Here is a 25889-nt window from a genome sequence, read left to right on the forward strand (position 1 = left end):
TCAAACAGAAAAAACCAAGGTCCGGGCCAGGAATGCAGTAATATTATAATGTGGAAAAGGCCGAGGTATTTCGGGCAGAAAGTGCTGAAACCCAGTGGACTGAGTGAATATAAAAGTGTCCAAAAAAAAAAAAAAAAGAAAACCTCAAAGAATTTTCAGAGTGAATGAATTATGCATTAGATCCATGTTGTCCAATCTGAAGTATACCCTCCCTCTGCCTCCCACTTCTCCCAACTCTCTCCACTTCTCTTCAACCTCCCACTCGATCTCCTTCTCTCTATGCATCTCCGCCTCTACCTCCCCATATCCCTCTGTCCATTTCACTTGCTCCCTGTCCTGTTACATGCTGTCCTCACTGTGAGGGTGACTGAGTCATATCCGTCATGTCATCAAAGGGGAAATACGATAAAGCAGCAGGGGGAAACTGGTGATGGTGAAAGACGGATGTTACTGGCCCTCTACGCCTCAGCACCGGCCCTGCCGTGACACTTCCAAGCAGCCCGTTCTGCACCCGAAATTCATCTTCTTTATGCCAAGCTGTCAGTGGCGTCACAGCGCATGAGCGCCAGTATACTCCAATACCAGACAAACAGCCCATCTCAGTGAGGTGTCACTGGAGACATCCTGCTGTATCTGCTGGAGCCCAGCCCAGTCCAGCGCATCCGGCCAGCCACTCGATACAGCAGAATCCTCAAACTGAAGACACACAGAGTGAAATGAAGAGTGTTCACAGGTGCAGAGCAGATTCCTCCGCTTCATCTTCTGTTTCAAGAGAGGGAGGGGTTTCAACTAGGTAACTGGCTCACATGATGGAGTCTGTTCCACCTCAGTGCTCCGCATACTGCTCCTCTCTTCTCCTGCTAGGATCCATACTTTGAAAGCAAACACAGGGGTAATTCTATGAGCTGCTCCCAACCCCTCAATGCATCCATGCTTGCCTCTAACAAATATCAGATAGAATTCCATTCTGAGTGTATTTCAGGCAATGTCGAGGTGGGGTCAAATTGACTTTGCATCCATGTATTTACTCTCTCCCCCATGCAGATGGAATATATAAATAGATAACTGTGGGAAACAGAATATCTGATTTTACTGCAAAGGGCTGATTCACATTGCTTGTATTTCAAGGAGTTTCAACCTTGTTTTCCCCCATTCTTACTCTCCACCCTACTATGAGTATCCATGCACAGAAAAGGCGATGTTATCACTTTTCAGCACTTGCCTCGTCTCAAAAGAGCGGAGATCGCTGACTTGCAACAAGATACTAAAGGAGGAAGAGCAGGATAACGTAAAAACAGTTAAGACTGCTTTATTGTAAAGGGAAAAGTGTTGACAAGCGTGCTGCTTCCTCTCTTTGTATGGACTGATTAGTACAAGGAGTACAGTGCTAGTTCTGTGGGGCTGTCAGGCCACTGGTAGGGATACTAAACTGCGTGATGCAGATTAAATGATTTCCGATTCCTGGGCCAGTGAAGCGTGTAGCTCACTGCGCCACCCCACCTTTTTCAAACCTCTCTTTTTTCCTGCAGATCCTTTTGAAGAGCCTCTGCTCTAGCATTTGACTGTTGGCCTTTGCTTTGCACCATGACAGTAACCTTGATATTAAAGTTGTGTGCTTGGAAACTCAACGATTTCAATTCCAGCCCAGTCTCCCCTTCCTATTCCACTACAAAGAATCCCTTACAGTTAAGGTAATGTTCACTTGCTCCAGTCATGCAATGATCATCAGTAATAAGCAATCGTAATAGAGTCCAATTTTCTTTGGTCATTTTAATCTCTGTAAATGTTCTACAAATTAGATAAGAAAGCAGCAGTGTTTAGATCTATCTTTTCATGGTATATCGTGTGTGCAGAGTGCGTGTAATTGTAAAGACAGCTGACTCAAAATCACTTTCAGGTGTTAACAGAAATTAAAAAATATAGATTTTGATCAAATGTGGAGGGGGATAGAGAAGGGTGTAGGTGACACATGGTGTTGAGCTGTGACTGTGTGACTTTGCAGTAAGTGGACTGACTAATCCTAAATAGACTTATTTAGCTGCCTACAGTTAGGCTGGGAGATACTGACACACTTTTCATAAAGCACTCAAAATAATAAGCTATTCAAATAATAGAAACCTTAATTTAACTTAAATTTAGCTGTGGAGTTTTTCAGGAGAAAACAAAAAAAAAGAGACTAAACAGAAAGGCCAAAACCAGGACTGATGTGTTCAGAAACAGTATCTCTCTGCTATCTAACCACAAGCATTTCATTCAGCTGAGTCCTCTTCAGGATGAGCATATGTATGTCACACAGAGACATCAGGTAGTCAGAAGGTAAATAACTAACCTGAGCCTCCTATGTAAGCGCACAAACAAAAAATAAGTATTTTCTCAAAACGAATGATATTATTTCACAGGACAGAGGTCAAACCCAAAATGTTTTTAAGAGGATTTCTTACCCAAGTTGTAAAAAAAGCAAGGAAATATAAAAACTCATTGGTCCTCCCTGCATGTCAAGCACTCCAGTGGTCCTTAGATAAGCTTAACTCCAGATGGAAACATGAAAAATAAGAGCTATAACCACACCATCCAACCGATAAACTCAGAAAGCAAAGCACTGGCTCTGATACTTCCTTTTTTAAGGTGCAGCCAAGCAAGTCAGAATAAGATTTATTAAATTTTTATACCACAAGACATTTAGTGTGGTCTTGCTTTGGGATACAGGGTCAAGGGTGCCAGCAGTAAGTGGAAGAGGACTCATTCAGTTTATTGAGGCCCATGTATCCACGCTAACACAAAACAAGACTTTGATGGTTATTAATAGTGTTTCCAAAACACATTTACCCGCACACTCCTACAGCAGTTCATAATTCTGGAGCTGGCTCTGTGTTGCATAGCCTCTCAGTGACAAATGCCCGGGAGCAGCTATGCAGAAAAAAAAATCACCACCATCCTGGAAGTGAAAGTGGAGAGTTCAAATGTTCAAGGATGTGATTAGGGCTTTTGTCCTCTTCACCGAAACGGTTGTGACACTTGGCTGATGCCACGTTCCACACTGAAACTTCAACCACAAAGCCAGTCTCACCAGGAGTCATTATATACAGTAAATCAACTCGCCCCGGGTCATGGTGACTAGGTTTACAAAGCAGTGGGGTGCCATTTTTTTCTTTTCCCAGCAAGGACACGACAAGAACAGGTTCCTACAGTACTGACAGAGAGAGATGCGTGCATTTTTCATTTGTGCATCATCAAAGTGATAGCCTCTGCTCTGAAACACTACTCTAATGAGGTGATGGTCTATAGTCTGGAGTCTTTGTATTTCTAAAGGTTTTTATCCTCCAGTTAGCTTCAGGTAAGAAAAGCTGGATAGCTGTCATGGCTAGGTGATCCATAGACCGAGCAGGAGATGAAGACGGTGGAACAAGACACTTATTCAGTGGCTCCACCACTCTGAGCAGCATTACAGCTGTGCTGGACTACTGCTGCGCGTGATGGATGTGTGCTTGAGTGTCGTACTCTGGCTGTCCATCTTCATATGTCTTGCACTGCGAGACAGCTCATGCATTTTTATCACCAGACCTGACCTCATCTTTAAAACACTGGTGAGATACTCAGCTCAGGCACAACTGTCACACAAAGTCTTAACAATGAAGAACAAGAGAGTATGTTTTGTTTTTTGGCTTAAAACGTCAAAAATTAAAAACACATACATCCCCCCAATGTTAAGATAAGATAAGATAAGATAAGATAAGATAGAACTTTATTAATCCCTCGGGTGGGTTCCTCTGGGAAATTCGATTTCCAAAAAAGCACAGCACCGACAGAAGTTACAGAGTTATACACACACACATATATATAAATACAGAGACAATATAAATAAAATATACAAAGGGGATAAATAGAATAAATAGGAATAAAAATAAAAATACAAGTGAATTGCACATTTCAAGTATTGAGTCTATTGCACCGTTGACTATTTACAAAAGTATTGCACAAGGTATTGTACAGTGAGGTGAAGAGGCACTACAGCTTAGTTGTTCCCCCCTCCTTTGTCCTCCTGTTTCCCCTCCCTCTCCCCACCAGAGAGGAGTTAAACAGTCTGATGGCGTGTGGGACAAAGGAGTTTTTAAGTCTGTTAGTTCTTGTCTTGGGGAGAAGCAACCTGTCACTGAACAGACTCTTCTGATTGTTTATGGCCGTGTGCAGAGGATGCCTGGCATTGTCCATAATGTCCATCAGTTTCTTTAATGTCCTTTTCTCTGCCACTGTCACCAGAGTGTCCAGCTTCATGCCGACCACAGAGCTAGCCCTCCTGATCAGTTTCTCCAGCCTGGATGAGTCCTTCTTTGCTGTGCTGCTCCCCCAGCACACCACAGCATAGAAAAGTACTCCAGCAACCACTGACTGGTAAAACATCCTCAGGAGCTTCCTGCAGATGTTAAAAGACCTCAGCCTCCTGAGGAAGTACAGTCGGCTTTGTGCTTTTTTATACAGGTGCTCTGTGTTGCATGACCAGTCCAGTTTATTGTCCACCCACAGCCCGAGGTACTTGTACTTGTTGACCACCTCCACCTCCACCTCCTCCCCCCTCTATCTGAACCGTTGTAATTGTGCATTATTTCTTCTTGCTTTATCCTCCTGCAATCACTTTATGTTTGCCAGTATAGATCTGTATGGTCTGTAAGTTTACGGTGGATTTGTGTATCTGTGTTTGTTTGTGTAGGGGGCTTTATCCTAAAAGCATGGATTATACAGTTCCATGTACTTCCATGAGTCACTCAACCTTGACATCCCTTCCTCCTATCTGAAGGTTGCTGCGAGACAGCCAAACAGAGGGCAGGGTGAGGGCAACGGGACACAGAGTAAATAAATGCTTTCCCCAAAAACATTTCAGTGCAGCTTGGAACATGAAAACACAGATAAGACAAACACTCAGTCCCTTCCATGTTCACATCACTACCGGCTTCTGTTATACTCAGTCCTTATGTCATGTTGTTTTGCCGTGCTCTTACGACAGTTACATTTTTCCTGATAGGACTGCTCATCAACTCCACAGTGTAAATGAGTAACACATCCTGCACATCCTGATTTATATAACGGCACCTTTATTTACTGCTGGCCCCCTTACAACTTTTAATCTGCTGTTTGCGAAACAAAGACGATGACAGAACAGACTGAGGCTTATATCTGTGCTCTGGGGCCCAGGCGGTAAGCACAGGTGTGTATTCTATAAGTACAGGTGTGTGAGACAGGTGAAGGCCCTTACCACTTGTTTTACCTGCTTTAGTCATCTCTAGTCATCATATCACTCCTCCCCCACCCCAACCTAAACACACTCCCACTTTATGCTCCTATCACAGGTGTACAATAAACTCCTCATTGTTTGAATTCCACCCTCATTGACACCGCCACTGATGGGATACCTGAGCAATGACAGTATGTGTGTACGTGAGATACAGGGGAAGAGCAAGACTGTGGGAAGATCTGAAAATATATATTGTGGGAGGAAAGACACTAGCTGTCTACCTAACAGTGTTAAACCTCTACTTGGTCCTGTTGTAATCTCTCAGTTATTTTGTCTTTTTCTCTGTGCAATTCTGCTCTGTAAATGTCAGGGGTATGCTTGACTGGGGCTTAATAAAGCGGAGGTAAAACAGGGAAAAGTGGCATTACCTTCCCTCCATTTTGCTGGTCTTAGAGGAAAACCAGCCATGTGCATTGTCTGAAGCTGACATTTTCTCTCCCACATCTGCACCATGAAACTGCAAAGACACTACCTATCGTGTTTCAAGAATTTAAAACAGCTGTGAATCCTCTTATATCTCAGTGATCACACGGCATTATTTTTGTGATTTAAAAGAATTATGGAGAGCTCAAACTTTACTCTATCACGTGTTGAATGTGTGAAGTGATCGCTGTTGAAACACGAACCACTGAGCAGCCAGACTTGGCTGTTAAAACATCATAGGAGATGACATGACAACGTTACCGGCCAAGTAACACTTATCACTTAAATGGCACAAAAGGATCAGGAAGCTGATTTTTACTGGACAAGTGCTCACCGCATCCCATTTCCTCGTTCCCTATTCTGTCACTTTGTATTATGATTACCAGCTTCAGTCTTGTTGTCTTAACTCATTTTTGATGTTAATCAGAGAATAAACAGTAGCGCTTCATGGCGAAGAGCAAGGCGACTTCCTTGACAGTGATGAGACTATGGGAGACAGTAGAGAGGGGACTTTCCTGTACATTTGAGATGAAGGTTCACCATTACAGCAACACCATTCCAGCAAATGAACCGCAATTACAATAACACTGCCTAAACACTGCCAGCTCGAGCAGAACAATCACATTTGGGGCACGAATCGCAATGGCTCTTACACAATGACCTCAGCCTGCCTCATCATTCACCTAGACTATTTTAATCTGGGCTTACTTTCCATTATAGGCCAGCACTATAAACCTCTCTCATTTAATCATAACCATCAACAGAGTTGTTAGTTTGCAGTGTTCTTCGGTAATAAAGCATCAGCCTTGCAATTTATATTTAAAAGATTGTATTGTTAAACCACTCTTCTCTCAGTTTTTAGATTTGATTGCACCCATTCTGTCCCTCCTCCTTTCCATAACACACGCACACGCGCGCTCTCCTGGTTTGAGTTTCTCTTGACTCAGCATTAGTGAAGCCCCAACCCCGCTGGTGAATCAAAAACTACACACTATCCACAGAAACGACCCCATCCCCAAGCGGCCATCTAAACAGCCTCCTTGACATATTTAAGTTGGTCCTTATTTCAGCACCTCTTGGTGTATCACCCAGGATGAATGTGATGTCACCAGCTCCTACATCAGACACAGGCATGCAGGAGATCTCAAAATAGCAAAGGGTCAGGAGTGCATGTCCACTATGCAAAGCATGTTCTAAACCAGCTTCAAAAGCAACACAGCAGAGTTTGTAAGATAACAAAAACAGCTGCAGACATGTGTATTCCAGAAAGTATATCCTACTGCAGTGGGCCTTTTCATACAAAAAAACCCCACACACTGTGGTAAAACTGTTTTCAGATGCACAACTTGTCTCGGGTCACTAAATGTCTTCCAACTCTGGCCAACAACAGCCAACACACATCCACTTTCTCCACCTATTCCCTCCCAGTATCAGTCCTCTCCTGCACACTAGCAGTATTAATCACAGCACACTAAACAGTGACTGACGCCATTCACAAGTCTTGGCTTTGTTGGCTATGCAGCCCAGTGAATGCAACTCCAGGCCTTTTTGTCTGCCCAAGTGGACTCTTAGTGGAAGCTCCTCCCTCTCCATGGACCCTAAGATTACCTCTTAAAAGGCTGGGTGATGGGTGAGTTCTGCTGGGATGGAATAGGAGAGCAAGACAGAGGGGGGAGGAGGGTGACAGGCAAATGATTGGGAAGATCCACTGCTCCCTGGGAGATGTGCTCTCTCTCTCTCTGTCCAGCTAGCAATGCCATCAGCTACTGCTTAGCAACCAGTGGCTGAACAGAGTAAAAAACACCAAAAAAGGCCAAGGGGAAAAAAATTCAATTCCCAGAAGAAAGGAGACTTGATTTGCAAACTACTAAACGTGGACACTGAACTAAGACGCTTCAGAACCAAAACTTGCAGCTGTGAGGAACAAAAGCGTGGGTTGACAGGCAAAAGAAAAGAAAAAATGGGACCTTACAGACTCTTGCATTCAGGGGCAACAAAAAAAACTGGTTCACATATGGATAAGCTGAGCAAACAATGCAATACAAACATATGTGTGAATCATCACTCACGTATGATAATATAATGACCCAGCACGAGACTCGTCAGAAGTATTCTTTTCTCATTCTTTGATTATAAGCCTCTGATTGTCTGTGCAGACAGTGTGCAAGACCACTGAAAAAAAGGTGTGTCCTTTTCAAAAGAAGCACTAAAATGAAAGCAGACCACGGAATTTGAAGGTAATACATCTTAATACCGATTATCGTTTCGCCAGTCACAGGTTGGACCCATTCCAATCACGATTTCCGTCACCTAAGCTGTCCTATTTTGATGATTGCTGTGAGTCATTACATTAACTCTCTAGCTGAAGCTGTTTTAATTCCTCTATTAAACTAGTTCCCTTGTAGGCCAGAGAATCCTGAGAAGCATGTAATATAAAGATGCTGACTGGGCACTCAGTGGTAGACTGGATCAAGAGGGCAGGAGCTTTTGGCTGCAGAAATGAATCAATCTTGTCTGTAATCCACATCATCATTAAACATTAATCAAACAAATGGAAATAATAAACTGTGGCACTGTTCCAGATTTGGTTTAGGTCAGCTTACACCACAATGCACAACCACAGCTCTGAAAACCTAAAGCACAGAAACCACGCCATGTAGTGCAGAGTGCAGACACTGAGTATTGTACAATCATAGCATATATAAGAAGCAGGCCAATGACCCCCAAATTTACAGAGCAGAACTAGGCTACTGTCTGTTTTATACAGCACTACTTCCATTTATACCACATCGAATCTCATATGTTTGATACGTTCTGTATTTTCCTTTTCCAAAAGGGTCTCTCTCACCTCTGCAATGGAAATACCTGTAGCCGCTGTGACAGAACCTGGAAATCATTTATATTCAGCTTTCTCTAAAACCTGTGTCACAGTCAGAAGTGTTTCAAAACACATTTAAAGTGTTCTGTCATGGTATGAGCTATGGTTCTATATTATATTGAACAGCTTTTTCTCATCTGTTGCATATAAAAAGAAAATACACCTAATCTTTGCTCCGATTTTAGCCTCTTGGGAGGAGCTTTTTTGTTGGTTTTAAGCATTTCTTCGTTTTTTTTGCTTCGACTTTAGTGGATGAAAAAAGAGAAGAAAATGAAAAATAAGCACTGAGGAGATGTAAATTCATTTAAATAAAAACTCCACAAGCTCGTCATGTTATCACCCAAAAGCCAATGCTGATGGCGACTTATTATTATTATAATAATTAAACTGTAAAATAAATGAGAAACAAAATTGGCTTTAAACTGGGTGTTGCACGGCAGGGACTTGCGGAGTCAGGGAAGAACAGAACATTATAATATATTTAAGGAGTTTTACACAACAACGCGTTTAGTAACTTACCATCAACTTGAAAATACAGTAGTCCACTGACAAGGATGAACGCTAGCGGACCCATACTAGCATATTAACCATCCACGGCGGGCGCGTAAATCCTCGATTTCACTACAGAAAGAAAGATGTCCAAAATGACAATCAAGTCAATTCCGTGTTTCTAGGAGTTATGGATGGGCCCTATTTACTGACAAAAGCCAGTGTTAAGGTCCAGAAACAGAGAGGATCCATTTAAAGTAGTAGTTTACCCGGAGCAGAGCGGGATGTAAATACACAGCGAACCTTGAATCCAAACTCTCGGTCTTTGGATATTATCCCTGCTTGCCCCGTGAGTTCCTCTGCAGTCTCTGCTGTTTGACAAGATGACCTACTGTACACGCTGTAACGAACAGAGTCTGAAAGAAAGGTAATTTAAGTCCACACTGGAAAACACAGCATAGTATCTATACTTCTCCGCTCGTTATCGGGTCCTTGAGACGCGTCTCTGGCACCTTTCAAATCTTCAGCGACGTCTCCATAGTTGGAGAGACGACTCGGCAGCAAACCAAACTTCAGCTATCATGCATTTCCAGAAAGTTGTGTTATTGTAGCGAGAAGCAGCTCCCGAAAGACCCATGTGCTCAGCGCTGTAAATGTACAGTCATTCTACAGTTCAACATCCTCCTCTCTTTCTGCCTTTGGGTTTCAACAGCGCGGCCGCTAGGAGCGCACGGTCTCTGCGCACAGCCCGCAGCCCACCACACTGAAGCTCGACGCACTCGCACAAAACAAGGATCGGTTCGCGAAATCAGGAGCGAGACGAAGAGAGAGCAGCCTAGTGGTTTGAGAACGAGGAGAGTTTGGATGTCAGCCCGAATCTCTCTTAAGTTGTGATAATCAAGATACGCATTTCAAGCAGAGAGAGAGAAAGAGGGAGGATAATAAAGCCATAAAACCACTTTACACATATTTGAATGTTTACACATTAGGAGTTTAACTTTTTATACGTTTACAGCCTCAAGTGCAGTCATTGTTCACCACAGGGCTGGATGTTGGAGAACAATGTTATCTTAAGACATCAAGGAGTTTAAGCATCTTATTTACTGAAACATTTCCTAGTGGGGCCAACAACTACATCTGCACAGGCAACAGCGGTAAAAGGGTGGAAAATGAAAACAGGATAACATAAGAATCACGTTATTTTATGAATGGAATTCATTCATCATATGATAAAGCTGCTAATCAATATATTCCATATTTGAACGCAGGCAAATTACACTTGCTGGGAAATTATAAGCTGAATAGCATGAGGATATTAATCCATTGAGATACTGAAGCAGAATTGTAAATATGATCTTTGTCAGAAATCAATGACTGATTGACCGAGGCCCTGCCCCAGGATGAGGAGAGGAGCAGCTCTGCATACCAACAAATAAATACACAAATGTCTTTTTAAGGGCGAGATATGCAGACGCACACACGGAATGCAGAGAACAACATTATTGCAGTCCAATTTTAATCATGGCCAAATCATGATTGGAAACAACAAGGAGGACCAGGGATGTGCTGATGGTCAGAGATAGAGGGGAGGTTCGTGTATGTGGTCTGAACTACCGCGCAGCAGCCTTCTGCATGTTTCCGTACAGGGTTTATTACGGGGGAGCTATGAACTGTGAGCTCCCCCTACTGGTGTCAGCTATGGCTACCTTCTTGTTACCATGCTCTCTTTTTTTTAATACCGGCCTACGAAGCCGTATACAGCCATGGTACAGCATATGGAGACCCAACAGGAGTGTGACGGATATAAGAAAACTTGGAGACTGCGTGCATTGCTGTGTTATATCAAGTAGATGAATTCACATGATTTGATAAATGCCACACCTAAGGGGCAATTTCAGCACGCAAATCTCAAATCTTCTATGTTAGGAAATAACAAGCCGAATGCACTGTTTTACATCAAAAAGTTATGATTACGCTGACAAACTGTTTTCCAAAATTTGTACCAAAGTATTATCATTTCATTTCCCCAGTCAGTATATTGTGTAATTCAAACAACTTTCAGAAAGCAAAAATGGCACAAAGCAATAAATAAGCATGTTTGCAAATTAAAGAATACAGCTCTGGGCACGCCAGTGTAAAAAGATGGAACGCACAATCTAACAAGTTGGTGCTTTGTTTCTCCTCTGAATGGACGCAACATTAGCAGAAGTGTGGGCTGAAAGGCTTGGATTTCTCATTTTGTGATTTACATCAAAGTCAGCCATACAACAAAGCCCAACATATGTGCCCCCAAGATGTGTTTGAAAGCCCTGCTCTCCCACTAAAAACAATATACAGGCTAAGGCACATGATCGAATAGCTGTGGCAGAAGGAAACACTTCCACCGCCTTTAATGATAGCTTTGACTGCTCACGGCCACTTTTTTCTTCTGTTTGTTTGTTGAGCTACATGTCGAAGCTTGCCCTGTAAAGGCCTTACGGGGAACTGCGACATGCTGTAAGTTTGCTAGCTGGCTCTCGTTGCAGGGAGCATTGTCAGCTGGCCAGACACAGTGATTTGTCTTCATATTTTAATATGTTTGTGAGCTGCATGCAAATGCTGTCTTCTCAGTGTCTCTCCAGTGTCCTAGATTCTAGCAAATGCATGCAGCCACAAACAGACACACAAAGAGGCAAACAGAAATTTATTGTGTCATCAGTGTTGCTGAGGGTTGAAGGCAAATAAAAGAGAGGAGAGGGAGAAAAAAGGGAACTGGAGAAAGGTCATTTACGAAAAAGAAAAGCCCACTTCAAACATAAACAATGGAGTGTATGGCTTCATTGATGGAAAAGTAAGTAGAGTGTAATTCTCCCCCAAGCCCAGCCTTTTATTCCCCACTCTCAATCACTTTATCTGTAGCACAAGCAGTGATATTTTGTGGCTTTCTAAATATCAGCTCAAAGTGGATTTATTTTAATTAAACTGGAGGCTGTGTTTACTCAGGACAAGGCATGTTACATAAAAATGAGTTTGGGGGGCATACGCAACGGACTGATAACTCACGGACACCAGGATACAAGACCCTTCTCACCCTGGACACAGTCTGTTTGACCTGCTCCCCTCAGGCAGGAGGCTCCGGTCCATTCGCACCAGAACCTCTCGCCATAAGAACAGTTTCTTCCCCTCTGCTGTCGGACACATGAACAATAACCGTATGACTGTTCCCACCACTAACACATGACCCTACGCTGTGTTCACTGCATCATTCCATGTTTGGCACTGATCACCACCTGCACTCATGTATATATCATGTATATATCTATCCACTTAGCACTTTTAATTCTTATTCTTATTTTTATATTTTTATGACAGTATGTTTGCACTGAAGCACTGCAGCAATTTCCTAATGTTGTAAACCTGCTCAACATTTGGCAATAAAACCCTTTCTGATTCTGATTCTGATTCTGATTATGCTTCATTCCACTACTGGAAGTACATTACAAATCTTTCATTAGGGTGACATTTATAATATTACTGACAAACAAGGTTTGCTTGGGTTGATTAGTTCTTTCATTTCAAAAACTGAAAGCTTGCAGATGAGGTGTAACCACAAACAAATGAGGCTGACGTCAGTGGGGGGAAAGCAAATCAGGAGCAGCGGTTTGGAACGAGTGCATTAAAAACGCAGGACTCCAATATATTAAAAGCATGCAAGTGCACCTTATTTTCCACAAAGAGACAACATATATATGAATTTACCACCAGATGCTGAAATGAATCATTTGTTTTGACCTAAACTAATTTCTGTCATGTTTTTGTGTGCAATTATGTGTTTTTAATTAAATCAAAACTAATAATCAATCAGATAATTACCCATTAATGTCCCCAGAACATCTGCTCATTGACGGATCCATGGGTGGAGCCATTCATTGGGACGGTTGACCTACATTCATCCATCCTCGTCTACTTGTCAAATGACATGGCATTAATTGGTCAAGTCCACTTACTTTTATGGCAAATATAAGTATTCAAAATATTAGTTTGCAAATCAATACAACAACTGACATGATCAGCCTACATATGAAATGCTCCACCCTTTAATTATTGCAGTTTTTTTCTCACTAAGAATTGTCCATGATGAGGCTCAGGTTATACTAAAGCGCTGCGAACACAAAGTGCTACAGTGTGGTTGTTTTCTGCAGATAAAAGCATGGCTGAGAATCAATAGCGGGTCCCCAAGTGGACCGAGTGATATCTACGAGATGATCAGGAGTGTGTACAACAGCATCTGCGGACTCTGGGGGTTTGTAGGCTACACGTTCCAGCAGAGGTATTTGCAACACTTTAATTGCATGTAACTGTGGCGTAATCCAAATGCAAACTATGAATCACATGCAGACAGTGACAAAGTGTGTAGTTTCATCAGAAGTGCTTCTCCTGCGTGTCCGAGGGAGAAAAAGAAAAGTGTTTTTAATTGTGCGCCAGGTCAGAGGTTCAGGTAGCAACATCACTCATGATCAGATCAGAGTGGTATTTGGGGAGCTCTTAGCTGGATATCTTTCATGGCTGAGTATCCCCTTACTGGGTTTGGGTCTCTGCGTGGGGATGATTAGGAGCTGGAGGTGGGAGGAGGTGGTGTGCAGAGGATGGTGGGGTGGGGGGTTTGATGTGTGGAGGGGTGATTAATGTAGATGTCAGTAGTGGCCCTTCCTCCTATGCTCCCTACCCAGCATCCGTAATGACACCTGGGGAAGGCAGAATGGGCCTACCTGCAGCCCAGGCTCCCTCAGCAGGGCATGATTCTTCCCCATGATCCTCCTCTGTCAGCAGTCCTGTCACCCAGCTCGGATCAGGCCCTTATTAATGGGCCTCTATGTCAAACATAGATATTAAGCTGTGCTCCGCTTCGCACTAGCCTTGGCAATAACGCCCACACGGGCACACAAACACACACACACACACACACACACACACACACACACACACACACACACACATTCCTATACAATCCAGTGACAGACATAAACACACACGGCAGAGTGTGGCACAGGCAGAACTCGCAAACACATCACCACATGTGCATTAACATTCGCTGAAATATTACTTCCTTCTTTAGCAACTTTTTCTGATTTTGTTTCAGCGTGACAAAGAGTCAATAGATCTATTAGATATCACTGTTTCCCTCCTCTCCTTCTACTCTTTAATACACACAGCCCAATATCACATTAAGCCTAAAAAGTGACAAACCTTTCACTATGATGTATCGTCCAACAATGCAAATCACTCTAGTCACCAGTGAATAAGACCCATGCAGTTTTAATAAGGTCACACTGAATGGCTACTGAGTACAGATTCTGTAAAATCTCTGTCTAGAAATGAGGCCAGCTAAAAGCAAATACCCCTCAAATATTGGCTAAGACTAAACTAGGGCTGCTTTTGCAATCTAGACTTGCTTCTTTAATAAGGTACATGAACCGGGGAGACATTTATAGGTATCCAAATTTTGGGTTTATTCGGGACAATAAAATGTTTAATGGAAGTCAGCATGACACCAGTTAAAACCTGTACTCTCTGATACTCCCTGAGAGAAGCTAAGTAAGGGGCCAGACAGATGGAGAGAGTATGGAGGATATGACACTTGAGCTCAGTGTAGAGAGAGTCTTCCATCAGCAGGACATAAACCTTGCATGTAATGCATCGTCTGTTCTTCCTCTGTGTTCACTGAAAGGTACAGGAAGCGAGATAGGGGAACCCTATCAAATGTTGGAAAATTGAAGTAGAAGATTAACTGTACAGGCGTTCTTTCTTTTAACATCTACTTCAGCTCCACAGTTTGCTGACTTTCTTATTTTCATGTGACTAAAAAGGTCATCAGTTTGTGATTTTGGTTGCAAGTTTTAATGTGGTACTTACAAGGGAATCACCTTTTCATAGTCATACATAAACTTTTTATTAAATTCTATTTAAAAAAAAATACTGGAATCTCTATGTTATTAACTCTGAAGTTCATGTCAAGTTCTGTGGCCAAAATATATATTTAAAAGATGAAGTGATTTATTTTTTAATCTGAACATTGCTATTTACATCATATTACAAATTTTGGATACGAGTGGATTCAAACAAACAAAACCAGAAGGCGGACACATCAACGGAGAGTCTGAGGAAGCTCTCCCTCAAATGCTGAGCATCACACACACTTTTGTGCATTCTGGTTGAATTTAATGCAACTACTTCTACATTTACAGCATCTACTTATGCTAAAAATGTCTTTATTTATGTATTATGATCTCAGCTAAGTAAACATATACACATTCTGTCCTCTGCCTGTATTATTTGGGGAATTAAACTCTTTAAGTGTAAATGTGTTAATTATTTTCAAGTATTTTACTAAAAATATTTTACTAGATTACGAGCTGAGATGTGTTTCACTACATTGTTTCCAATTAAACTACCTAGATGTATAAAGTGGATAAAATTTACTTATCCTTAAAAATGAAAAGCATCCAATTAAGCATTCAATCAAACATGTGTTAGGAATTGAGATATATATGATGCAAACACTGGATATTAGCCTATTGTGAATGGAACCCATTGCCAATAACCAAATATCTTTGTGACAAACATCAATAAAGATATTTGGTGTTTTTAAAATCCAATATAATAGCCAATATTGTTGGGTTTTGTTTTGTTTTTTAGATGATTTTAGATTTCTCCTATCTCTCATTTATTTTTTAAATTTTCATTTATCAGTATACCAATACTTAATATTGGCATATATTGCCAATGCCCCGGCCCCACCACCTGACATTACAATTACTAATGACGGAGATACAAATCTTAACAAGTCACATTTGAGCAATAGCACCGACTGCCGTAGGACTCTGGAGCTTTTTTTTTTTTAATTCATATCTACACACCCATACTTCACACATGTGTGGTAAAAACTACAGATACCTATGATACCAAGAAATTGTTGCTTTCAGTTGCCCTTTTATTTGTGGCCAAGACGAACTATCAATGATGCAAACGAGGATTTGTGAACATTTCTTAGGAAAATATCATGGGCTACTTAATTGAGGTTTTTGATGCCGCCAGGGTTAAAATGACCAATTGAAACAGGGTACAGAGTCACATAGTTCATCTAATACCTCCTGGCCGAAAGGTTGTCTATGTGCCATAATGTGCATGAGGACAAACTGAAAACAGACAAGCTGGAGAAGCTTCCAGTGTCACACCAACAAGAGTTGAACAGACTCAGCACACTGCTGGAGGCAGAGAAAGAAAAAAACTTAACGAACAACCAGCAGAAAGACAAGGACTGTTTAGAGACTGAGAATCAATCCAGTGCCTGCCAGGAAGAGGTAAAAACCCTGAAAGAGCTGCTCAGGGAGAAGGACAGTAAAGTACTAGAACTCAACAAGGAGATGGAGAGCCTCTCTGCAGGGCTAACTGAAAACCTTCAAAAATAGCAGGCCAAAATGTAACGCTCTGGAGAAGAGCCTGAGAAAGGAGGTGACAGAGAGGAAAAACCATAGGAGGAGAAGGCGACTTTGGAGAAGTAAAATAAGAAAAAAACTGTTGGATGAGAAGAAAGCGCTTAACAAGGTAAAGAAAAAAGAAAAGTAGGTAATCAAAAACACAGGAGAAATAAAAAAAAAAAAAAAAAAACTGAAGGATGGAAATAAAGAGCTGATAAAGAAGAATAAGGAATTTGTCATGGATAAGTAAAATAAGCAGAACTTGAAGAGGTAAAGGAAAAAAAACAGGAGAAAAAGAACACAGGACAGGGATAGATCAAGAATATCCGATCAAGTGCAGAAACAACTGGCAGAGGAGCAGAAAGAAAGAGAGAAAAAGAAAAATTAACCTTATGATGTAAATCAAACAAAGGCAAGTCGCAAAGAAAGAATTAAATAGCACAGAAGACTGAAAGACATGGAGGAGACAAAAAAAACAGAAGTGAAAAAAATCTGTGCTGTGAAGTGGATTATTATTTGTACAGATTTCGTTTAGGACGAACTTTATGTAGTAAAATGTTTTGTCTTGGGGTTTTTCTTTTGCTGTTTTTTTTAACTGTTCAATATTCATCCATCCACATCACACTTGCAGGTTTCAGATCACCAATGTAGTTTTAATATCCGACAAAGATAACACAAGAAAATACAAAATGTAGTTTTTAAGTGATGATTTTTATTAAGGGGAAAAAAGTTATCAAAACCTACCTGGCTCTGTGTGAACAAGTAATTGCCCCCTAAACCTAATAACTGGTTGTGCCATCCCTGACAGCAAGAACTGCAATCAAACATTTGTGATAAGTCTTTCACAACACTGTGAAGGAATTTTGGCCCACTATTCTTTGCATAATTGCCAGTTTAGGGTCATTCCAAAGCATCGCTATTGAATTTAATTCCAGATTTTAACTAGGCCACTCTAAAACCTTCATTTTGTTTTTGTTCATTTTCCTTTATTTACTTTTTAGCCATTCAGAGGTGGACTTGTTGGTGTGTTTCATTGTACTTCTGCATAAAGAAAGCATGCTTGAGCTTCAGGGCACGACCTGATGCAGAATTCATCAGTTACAGCAAGTTGTCCAGGTTCTGAAGCAGTCCAAGATCATTACACTACCACTACCATATTTGACTGCTGGTATGATGCTCTTTTTATAAAATGCTGTGTTAGTTTTATGGCAGATATAGCAGGCCTGCAATTCTTTAGATATTGTTCTCGGTTCTTTTGTGAATTTCTGGATGTGTCATTGATGTCCTCTTGAAGAAATTTTTATAGGCCAGCAACTCTTGGAAAGGTCTTCTACTGTGTCTCCATTTGTGGATAATTGCTCTTGAACTCATGGACATTACCAGGTGATGGGTTTTCTCTTTTTTAATGCTCTGCCAAGCCTTTACTGCAGCGACTTTCAATTGTTGTTTGCTTGTGGGTTTTTCTGTCCAAAGTTTAGTCTTCAACAGACCAGGTGACTGACTTGGCCATTCAAGAATTTTCCACTTTTTGGCATAATTAACTCCTGGGTTACTTTGGCTGAATGTTTTGGTTCATAGTTCATCTGTATTATGAAATGCTGCCCAATCAGTTTGACTGCATTTAGCTGGATTTGGGCAGACAGTATGTCTCTGAACACCTCAGAATTCAGCTGGCTGCTTCTGTCCTGTGTCACATCATCAATAAACACTAGTGTCACAGTGTCATTGGCAGCCATGTATGCCAAAGCCATTACACTGTCTCCGCCGTGTTTTACAGATGATGTGGTATGCTTTGGCTCATGAGCCGTTTCACACCTTCTCCATACCTTTTTCTTGCCATCATTCTGGTAGAGGTTGATCTTGGTTTCATCTGTCCAATGCATGTTTTTCCAGAACTGTGTTTGCTTTTTTTGCTTTTTTTTGTTGTTGATTTTTTTAGATTGATGATCACACATAAGTGTGACAAATATGCCAAAAACAAAATCAGAATGGGGGTGAGTACTTTTCACAGCACTGCATGTAAAGTGTGAAAAACATAAAACTTAATTTCACATTTTTATTTCTTTATCAAAAATTCATGACTAAATATGCAGCAATCAAAGATAAACATTCTTAGATATTTTTTAGATGGGGTCTAATAGTTTATCCATTTCATCAAGGCTCTGGGGTGTTGTTTGATCAGATTTTAACTGTCAGTGGTCTAGCATTTTGAGCAAAAATGCTCAGAGCTAATCACATTTAAATTCAAATGTTGTTGAACTGTGGCGTACAAAAATGTGACACCACATCCCGAGCCCTGTCCACACCAAACAAGTTAAATAAAGACTAGCAAAATACAATTATCTTTCAAGTGAAATGAAAAGCAAAACATTATCAATTCAGATTTAATGACTGAACAAAAATAAAAATTAATGAGTTACAGAAACATTTATATTTAGTCCTGAACAGACGCTGTAATGCACGCATTTTTTCCTCTGAAAAACACATTTCAAAAGATAACCCTAACCCTATCAACAAACCCACACATGGCAAAAAAAAGGCTTAAATGACACTATAAGTTCCTTTTCGGAGCAAACTTTCCAGCACAATCTGCCTCCCTCCTTCACTTTTTCTATTCTATGTCATCTTCTGCTTTCCTCCCACTCTTATTAGATATTCCAGCCCCACTTCTTTAAACACATTCCTGCCATTTACGGAATTTCCCTGTCTAGGTGAAAAAACAGCCCACTCCCATGGTCTTGATCGCTGTAGCTAATTAGCTGCCCTACTTTTTCCTGAACGCAGCTGCTTAATCTGCCTCTGTGGAAACTCATCATGACTGTCACTCCCCACCTAGGGCAGCACTTGACAACAGGGTACACGTTATTTTCATGACAGTGCAGGGTAAACAGTTTGGTCCAGTGAACGATGGGCAGCAGCGGCTAATGAGTGAGAATACTTGAGCCCTGATGAGTAAGAAAGGAGGGAATGAGAGGAAGGGAGGGTCTCAAGTATCTCTCAAACCTGCTTATCAGTTAGGACATTGTCCTTCCTCTTTCCAGTCCTCCTCCACAGCTATACCCATCATTAGCAAAGCTCAGAACAGACGCTGTTTCCTGTGCTTCATAAATCCCTTAGCCATACATAAAGGACCTGACTATAAAAAAGTGAAGACAGGTTTTATGATTGACATAAGGAAACCAGTCCCTTTTACAGTCGCAGTTTGACTGTATATACAAAAACACGTATTCATTGTCATTTCCTTTTGGCTCATTAAAATCATTATAAAGAATTGTCAAGTTTCCCAGTAAGTTGGAAAGAAAAGTCTCAACTGGGACATAACAATTTACAAATTTTGGTGGGTAGAATAAACTCTATAAGACAGAAATAATACATTAAAAGTCTGATGTCTGATATGCCTCATTTAATCAATTACACCCTTATTTCTCACATGATTTAACCAATAAATACATAGAGCATATATTTCCTACTTTACTGTTTGTTTTGGCTTGTAATTTAACAGGAGAAGTATTTTTTTGTAGAAAAAGACTTTTAGAGGAAGATTGTCAAGTCTATTTTTGGTGCTCACCGCTAGCATTTAGTATTCTGCAAGAATGATTACCTCATACATGCCGTACTATCAACTGTTAATATTTTCTTTTTTATCTCTAAATGGATGTGTGAGCTTCCAGTAACTAATTGCATCCACATTACAGGTTGTAAGACTTGTACATTGTTATAGCTTGAGTTGTAAATATATAAATGCAGCAAGTTTGATTATTTATTATGAAAGAGACATGTCCATACAATAGTATGGACATGTACTGTAAATATTTATTATTCCTTGTTAGAGGAAGCAGAGTGGGTATTAGCATGAACTATGGGTTTCATTAAACCTCCTTTTGTGGTGGTGACATCTGATCAATAAACAGTTTTTAAGGTTTTTGCACTGTCCTGTTGTTGGAAGTTAGAATTACATTAAATTGTATATTTGGCATTCAATGTACAAATGCACACAGCATGTATAGATATGCATGGTTCACTACCTGCACTTTACAGATCAGGAGGTTCATATTTAAAACAGTTTTGATTTGAATATGACTAATGAAGAAAACCACATACACTCTATGAACAAAAGAACTGGGCTATATCTACACACCACTTGTACAGGAGCTGCTTGGTCATGGAAACTAATGCCATGACACTCCCAGCGCACAGTTTTTGTGCTGTTAATGCCAGAGGATGTTTGGAACTCACCAATTATTGAGTCAATCTGTTGATGTGGTTCTTTCATAAGAAGAAATTTCACAAACTGACTTGTTGTGCTTAGTAGCATTGTATTACAGTACCATGCTCAAAACTAGTGAGTTCTTTACAAAGACCCATTCTTTCACAATTGTTTATAACTATGACTAGATCCTTGATTCTGTCCAATACTGTGCAAAAGTCTTGAGTCACCCCACATTTTTTTTATAACACCTTCCTGGAATTTTCCAAAGTGGTCTTGAGCAATACTGAAACTCTTTCAAAGCTGTTGAAACCCTTTTCAACATTGGTTGCTTTTTCACTAATTTTTAGTTCATTCCTTGTATTTCACCATTTTCAGAGGCACATTTTTTTGTTTTTCTTTTCTTTGCGTTGTTGTTGTTGTTGTTGTTACTTTTCACTTATTTTAAGCCCTGTGCATGACCATTTTCAGATTTTTTTTTTTTTTTTTTGTTCAGCCACTTAACACTGACTTATCAATCATTCAAGAATAAAAAAGGCTAGTGTTGTGTCTACACATAACAGAAAACTTAACAAAGAACCAATTTTAGATTCTATTTTTTGGTACATTTTACCATCAGCCTGTCCCAAAAACATATCATTTTAATTTCAGATGAACAGTGTCTGAAAAAATGCCCTTACAAAATAGAAACAACCCTTCATAGAATTGGCATAGTACCTGAGAGACAAAAGGTTACCTAATAGAGTTCAGGCTGAGCTGAAGATATATACTATTTTTTCATTTCTGTTTGCACATGCTTCAGTAAACTGCTGCACCTATTTCCCATTTTCCTAGCAGAATATAAAGAACTGATCAGTAGAACAAGACTTTTATATAGCACTGTGCAACTCTGTACCTGTGGTAATGGGGCTGAAAACTAATAGACGTGGCTATATACTATATAAGTAGTTACTTAAAAAACTGTATTTTGACATGGAAAAGATTGCTGCTCTGAGAAAAGGGATTTTAAAGTTAGTTATGTAGGGAATTTGCAGCTAGCCCTTAATTCCAGAATGTTGAAAATGTCTTAGATTCAAGTTTTTTATTGACAACACAGAGCTCTATAATGGAAGATAGCGATGCCACTAGACTTAGTACTATACTAAGCAATGTAGCATACTCTAATTTACTCTAACAAGAAAGAAGAAGACATTAAAGGATACATTAAAGGATAGGTACTGTAAATCTACTGCATTCACTTCTTTTATGGATGCGTCCAATCATTCCAAATGGTCCTAATTCTAATTAGCAAATTGCAATTGTTATATTTTATCCATTTCAGCACTCAGTCCAATATGCTGGGGTTTAATTTGAATGGTAAACATAATAATCCACCTATTTCACCAGAAGCCCATTTTGAGGGAAAATAATGTCGATGAATTTTGGCTTTTATCAGTGAAAAGACTGCACTTTTTTGGACACAGTCTAGACTATGCCTAAAATATGTAACCCATTACACTCTCAACAATGCACTCACTTTTGGAACAGAGCCTAGAATTAAAACTGCTCCTCTCACAGCTTCTCTCTCACCCCTACTCAGATGTTTTCACTCTCCTCATCCCTCGTAACCTCGGCAAACTGACTGTGGACTAGAAAAACAGCCTAACCCTCACACAAAACTGTCTCCTTTGCACCACACAGGAGACATATGTTAAGAGAATTGAATAACATTGTTCACATCTGCTAACTCTTGGTTGGGCTAGTTCTGTTAGGCTCTAGGCAATTTTCAGAAATCAGATATCTGTTGCCCGACACAACAAATCCATTTCCATGAAGACAACTGGCATTACCAAAGATGCATTCTGGAGTTATGAATGAAGACGTAATTACAGTAGCAAGCTCATATGGAGCAAAAAGAAGGGGTTACAAAAAAACCCTCACATATAAATTCACCTAGGCTGTGTAAATGCCAAATTAAAATGTTGCTCAGTTGTCGCATTTGACTCAATCATCAATATATCTGACCGCCTTGCAAACAAAGCACATTGACACTTTAAAAAACATCGACCAAACAAAAAAATAAAAAATGACCCCCACCCCTGAGTGCCATCGACAGAATCAGCCAAAGGCCATATACATCAGAGGCTCAAACTTAATTGTCCCCCAAAAAGGAAAGTGATTTAGAGCCGTAGGTCATAGTAGTCCCAAATGACACATTAGGGCACCCCATCCTCATGGTTGACCAGGGACACCGTGACCCTTTTGAGGGAGGAAAATGTCCAGACAGGGGCCCCCATCTACCATAAAGTCTTCGATGTCTCCAATTTGAGATGAGTGATGGTCTGACACAAATGACGCTGGACATGACCATGCTGGCCTATAATTATTTATAAGCAAAAACAGAACAGAAAAGCAAAATACATCAACAATCAGATTGAAATGACTGCCAAAGCTTTAAGAAACATTTACACTGGAACACATGGATAATGGAGGACAGATTGATTTGTAAATGGCAACGAGTGATGTTGAATTGACACATGAAAAGAGACTGTAGATCAGCTCCACTATTCAGGCTAAGCTCCCCTCAAAGCACTGATCTGGTAATAAAACAATGGAGGCATGTAAGTGGCTTCCACATGGTGTAAGTGGATTTCACAGTGAGCAAGTGTCCACAGCCACTCCTAACCTGTGACCTCTTTCTGTGTTTGCTAACTGTCTCCAACAAATAATTATAAACCCCCCTCGGCAGAATGAATTACACGGACAGTATGGATCGTCATACTCTCTTCAAGCCCTAATGAAACTGGGCTTGTGCCCCTGACATTTCCATCCCCCAGGGCCAACGCTCACATGGTCGCTGCCTCATACCCTGGCCTTGCCACTTCACACTCTAATTGCTGCCTCATAAGCAAGCGCCACAGCAACAAATCCAGTTAACGACAGTGGCATATTGATCCTTGGCAGGCGGACAGGGAGGCAGGCAGGCAGGCAGCACCCTTGTCCCTAGGTATGGGAGGAGGGGCACTGGCTTTTACAACCTGAAGGATAGTCGGCATCCAATAAAGAGCAGGTATCTGTGACAAAACAAGAACCAAAAGAGGGTCAGAGTGATACAATTATGGTTCGGAAGCTCTGACCCTAACTGCAGGTGAACAATAGACTGCAGGATGATAGTAGGAAGGGGGGTAGAAAAGAGGGAGGCCCTCATTATATAGCTAGGCCAGGAGACCTGTTCAATTTGCTCCATTAATGAGCGCTGAAGAAGCACTTTCTCTCTGTCCCAGCAGAGCCATTACAGGCCTAGTCTGAGCACCGAAGAAGTCAGATTTCGCACCGTGCCACAAATACTGTCGGCAGCACTGGGACATTAAGCCAAACAGACCTGAAAGCTATGAATACACAAAGGCTGTATGGAAGCCTATAAATCCACGATGCCATCAATACAGAAATGCTGCTCTGGTACTCAGAAAGTTTTATGGTTACATGGCACGTTAATCATAATTTCGCTTTATTTATGTTGTTTTATTGTATTTTAAATATTGTAATCTTCTCCAAACATTTTATAGAATGTGTACTGAGTGATATTCAAGAACTTTAGTTGCTTTATGCAGCAAACAGGATGCCAAATTAGAAAAGGAAACAAAGCATGTTAGTTAAACTTCTCATTTCCATACTGAAATGGCAGGAAGAAAAGGCAATGCCGCTTTTTCTTCTAATTTATTTTTTATGGCACAGCACAGTAAAAGATAATATAATGAGGCCAAACAATGTGCAGCTTAGTGAGACTGTATTTCTACTTAAAATCTAACATTCATCAAAGATGTTTTTTTTTTTACAGCTACTGTACATTATACATTAACTGGAGCTGGTAAACATCTCAGTTGCAAGGAATCATCAAAGAACATTTTTGCAAATTCCATAATCCGCTTTAATGCTCCAATAAATTACTGTTTTTGCTGCCTTTGTTGTCTAATCTGGCTTACTTTCAACTCATACAGTATTATAATATCCCTACCTCCAAGAATAGCTTTTTCTTCTGTTCTAAGCTGGCAGAGCAGACAAAAGATGATCACTCCCTGGTACAAATTCTGATTCAAATACTTGTTCTTTACAACACTGAGTCCACATATTACTACTGAAGTTTACAGTCACATTGCAATTTCCAGCTGTAAAAACATCAGTTATTTTTTCCATTTCAAATCACATTTGAAGGCGTTTAGGTTTTCACACAATGACGGCACGCTTTCTGGATATTTTGGCATATGGTCCAAAGGACAACGGCTGAAGATTGAAACCTTTCATTATGTACCAGTGATTATTAATTCAATGTGCTAGTGATTCATTGGACATGGGTATACATGTCACACAGTAGAGATTATTTAAGCAGTGTAAGCAAAATAAAGTACCACCAGAAAATAATTGAAAATAGACATCTGGTACTACCACCCAAGCACAAGACGGACACATCTGGACAATAAAATTAGATGCTGATTTTGCTGCATGACTCTCTGTTGTTACAACTCAAACTGAACTCAGCACCATTTGGTTTCTGGCACCATCTTTGTGTAACCCCATCTCCCTCCCTTCACAATGTTGACCCACAGCTACTCTCAGCTGCTGTGTTCCAAGAGCTTCTGAGGCGCATGCTGATTTTTTGGCAATGAGAATATGAACGAGGAATGATTTCAGGTTTACGTACTGCTGATAGATGCTTACTTAACTATGGTGTCAAAGACACTTTGACAACCGTTTGACTCCCCCCCCCAAAGAAAAAGTAAATTCCCTGTCCCATAGCATGGCTGAAAGTTGATGCATTTTCTAAACTTTTGTCTATTTCAGAGTAAGAAAGAAGTGCATGCACATGAACCAAGACAGTAGGCTAATATTCAGTGGAGGTTTTATGAATATTAATGATTGTGTTTCATTTCTATATTTACCCAACCTTATATTTACCCATACCGTGCCTGCATGGAAACAGCAGAAACTGAGTAAAACACCCTTTTCCCCACTTTACAGAGGTGGAAAAATTGTCATTCCTTGGCATGCGCTTAGTGGCAGCATTATGGTTTATTGGACAGATTAATGTACAGCGTGTACTTTTATATATGTCCACACACAAAACCCCCCAAACAAAGCACTAGTATTGGGGATAAGGTTGATGTAATGCTT

General features: G+C 40.5%; 1 protein-coding gene across 11 annotated transcripts in view; it reads right to left on the reverse strand.

The window, feature by feature from the left end:
- robo2 (roundabout, axon guidance receptor, homolog 2 (Drosophila)) overlaps positions 1–25889 on the reverse strand; it is a 258201-nt gene that overhangs the window by 143514 nt on the left and 88798 nt on the right. Inside the window, exons 1-2 of one of the 11 annotated variants that reach the window (XM_085243895.1) lie at positions 9347–9979; positions 9108–9209 (exon numbers count right to left, since the gene is read on the reverse strand). The exons of 9 other annotated variants lie outside the window; for them this stretch is intronic. In XM_085243895.1, coding sequence (XP_085100021.1) covers positions 9108–9162 — 55 coding nt within the window. In that variant the 5' untranslated portion in view covers positions 9163–9209; positions 9347–9979. Of the gene's footprint in view, positions 1–9107; positions 9980–25889 lie in introns of those variants that run through there. One more of the 11 variants, XM_085243900.1, reaches the window with a different exon arrangement.

The sequence above is a fragment of the Mchenga conophoros genome, linkage group LG14, assembly GCF_057382185.1.
Source record: "Mchenga conophoros isolate Kocher_MC1m ecotype Shallow Benthic linkage group LG14, M_conophoros_male_GT1.1, whole genome shotgun sequence".
In the NCBI taxonomy this organism is placed as follows: Eukaryota; Metazoa; Chordata; class Actinopteri; order Cichliformes; family Cichlidae; genus Mchenga; species Mchenga conophoros.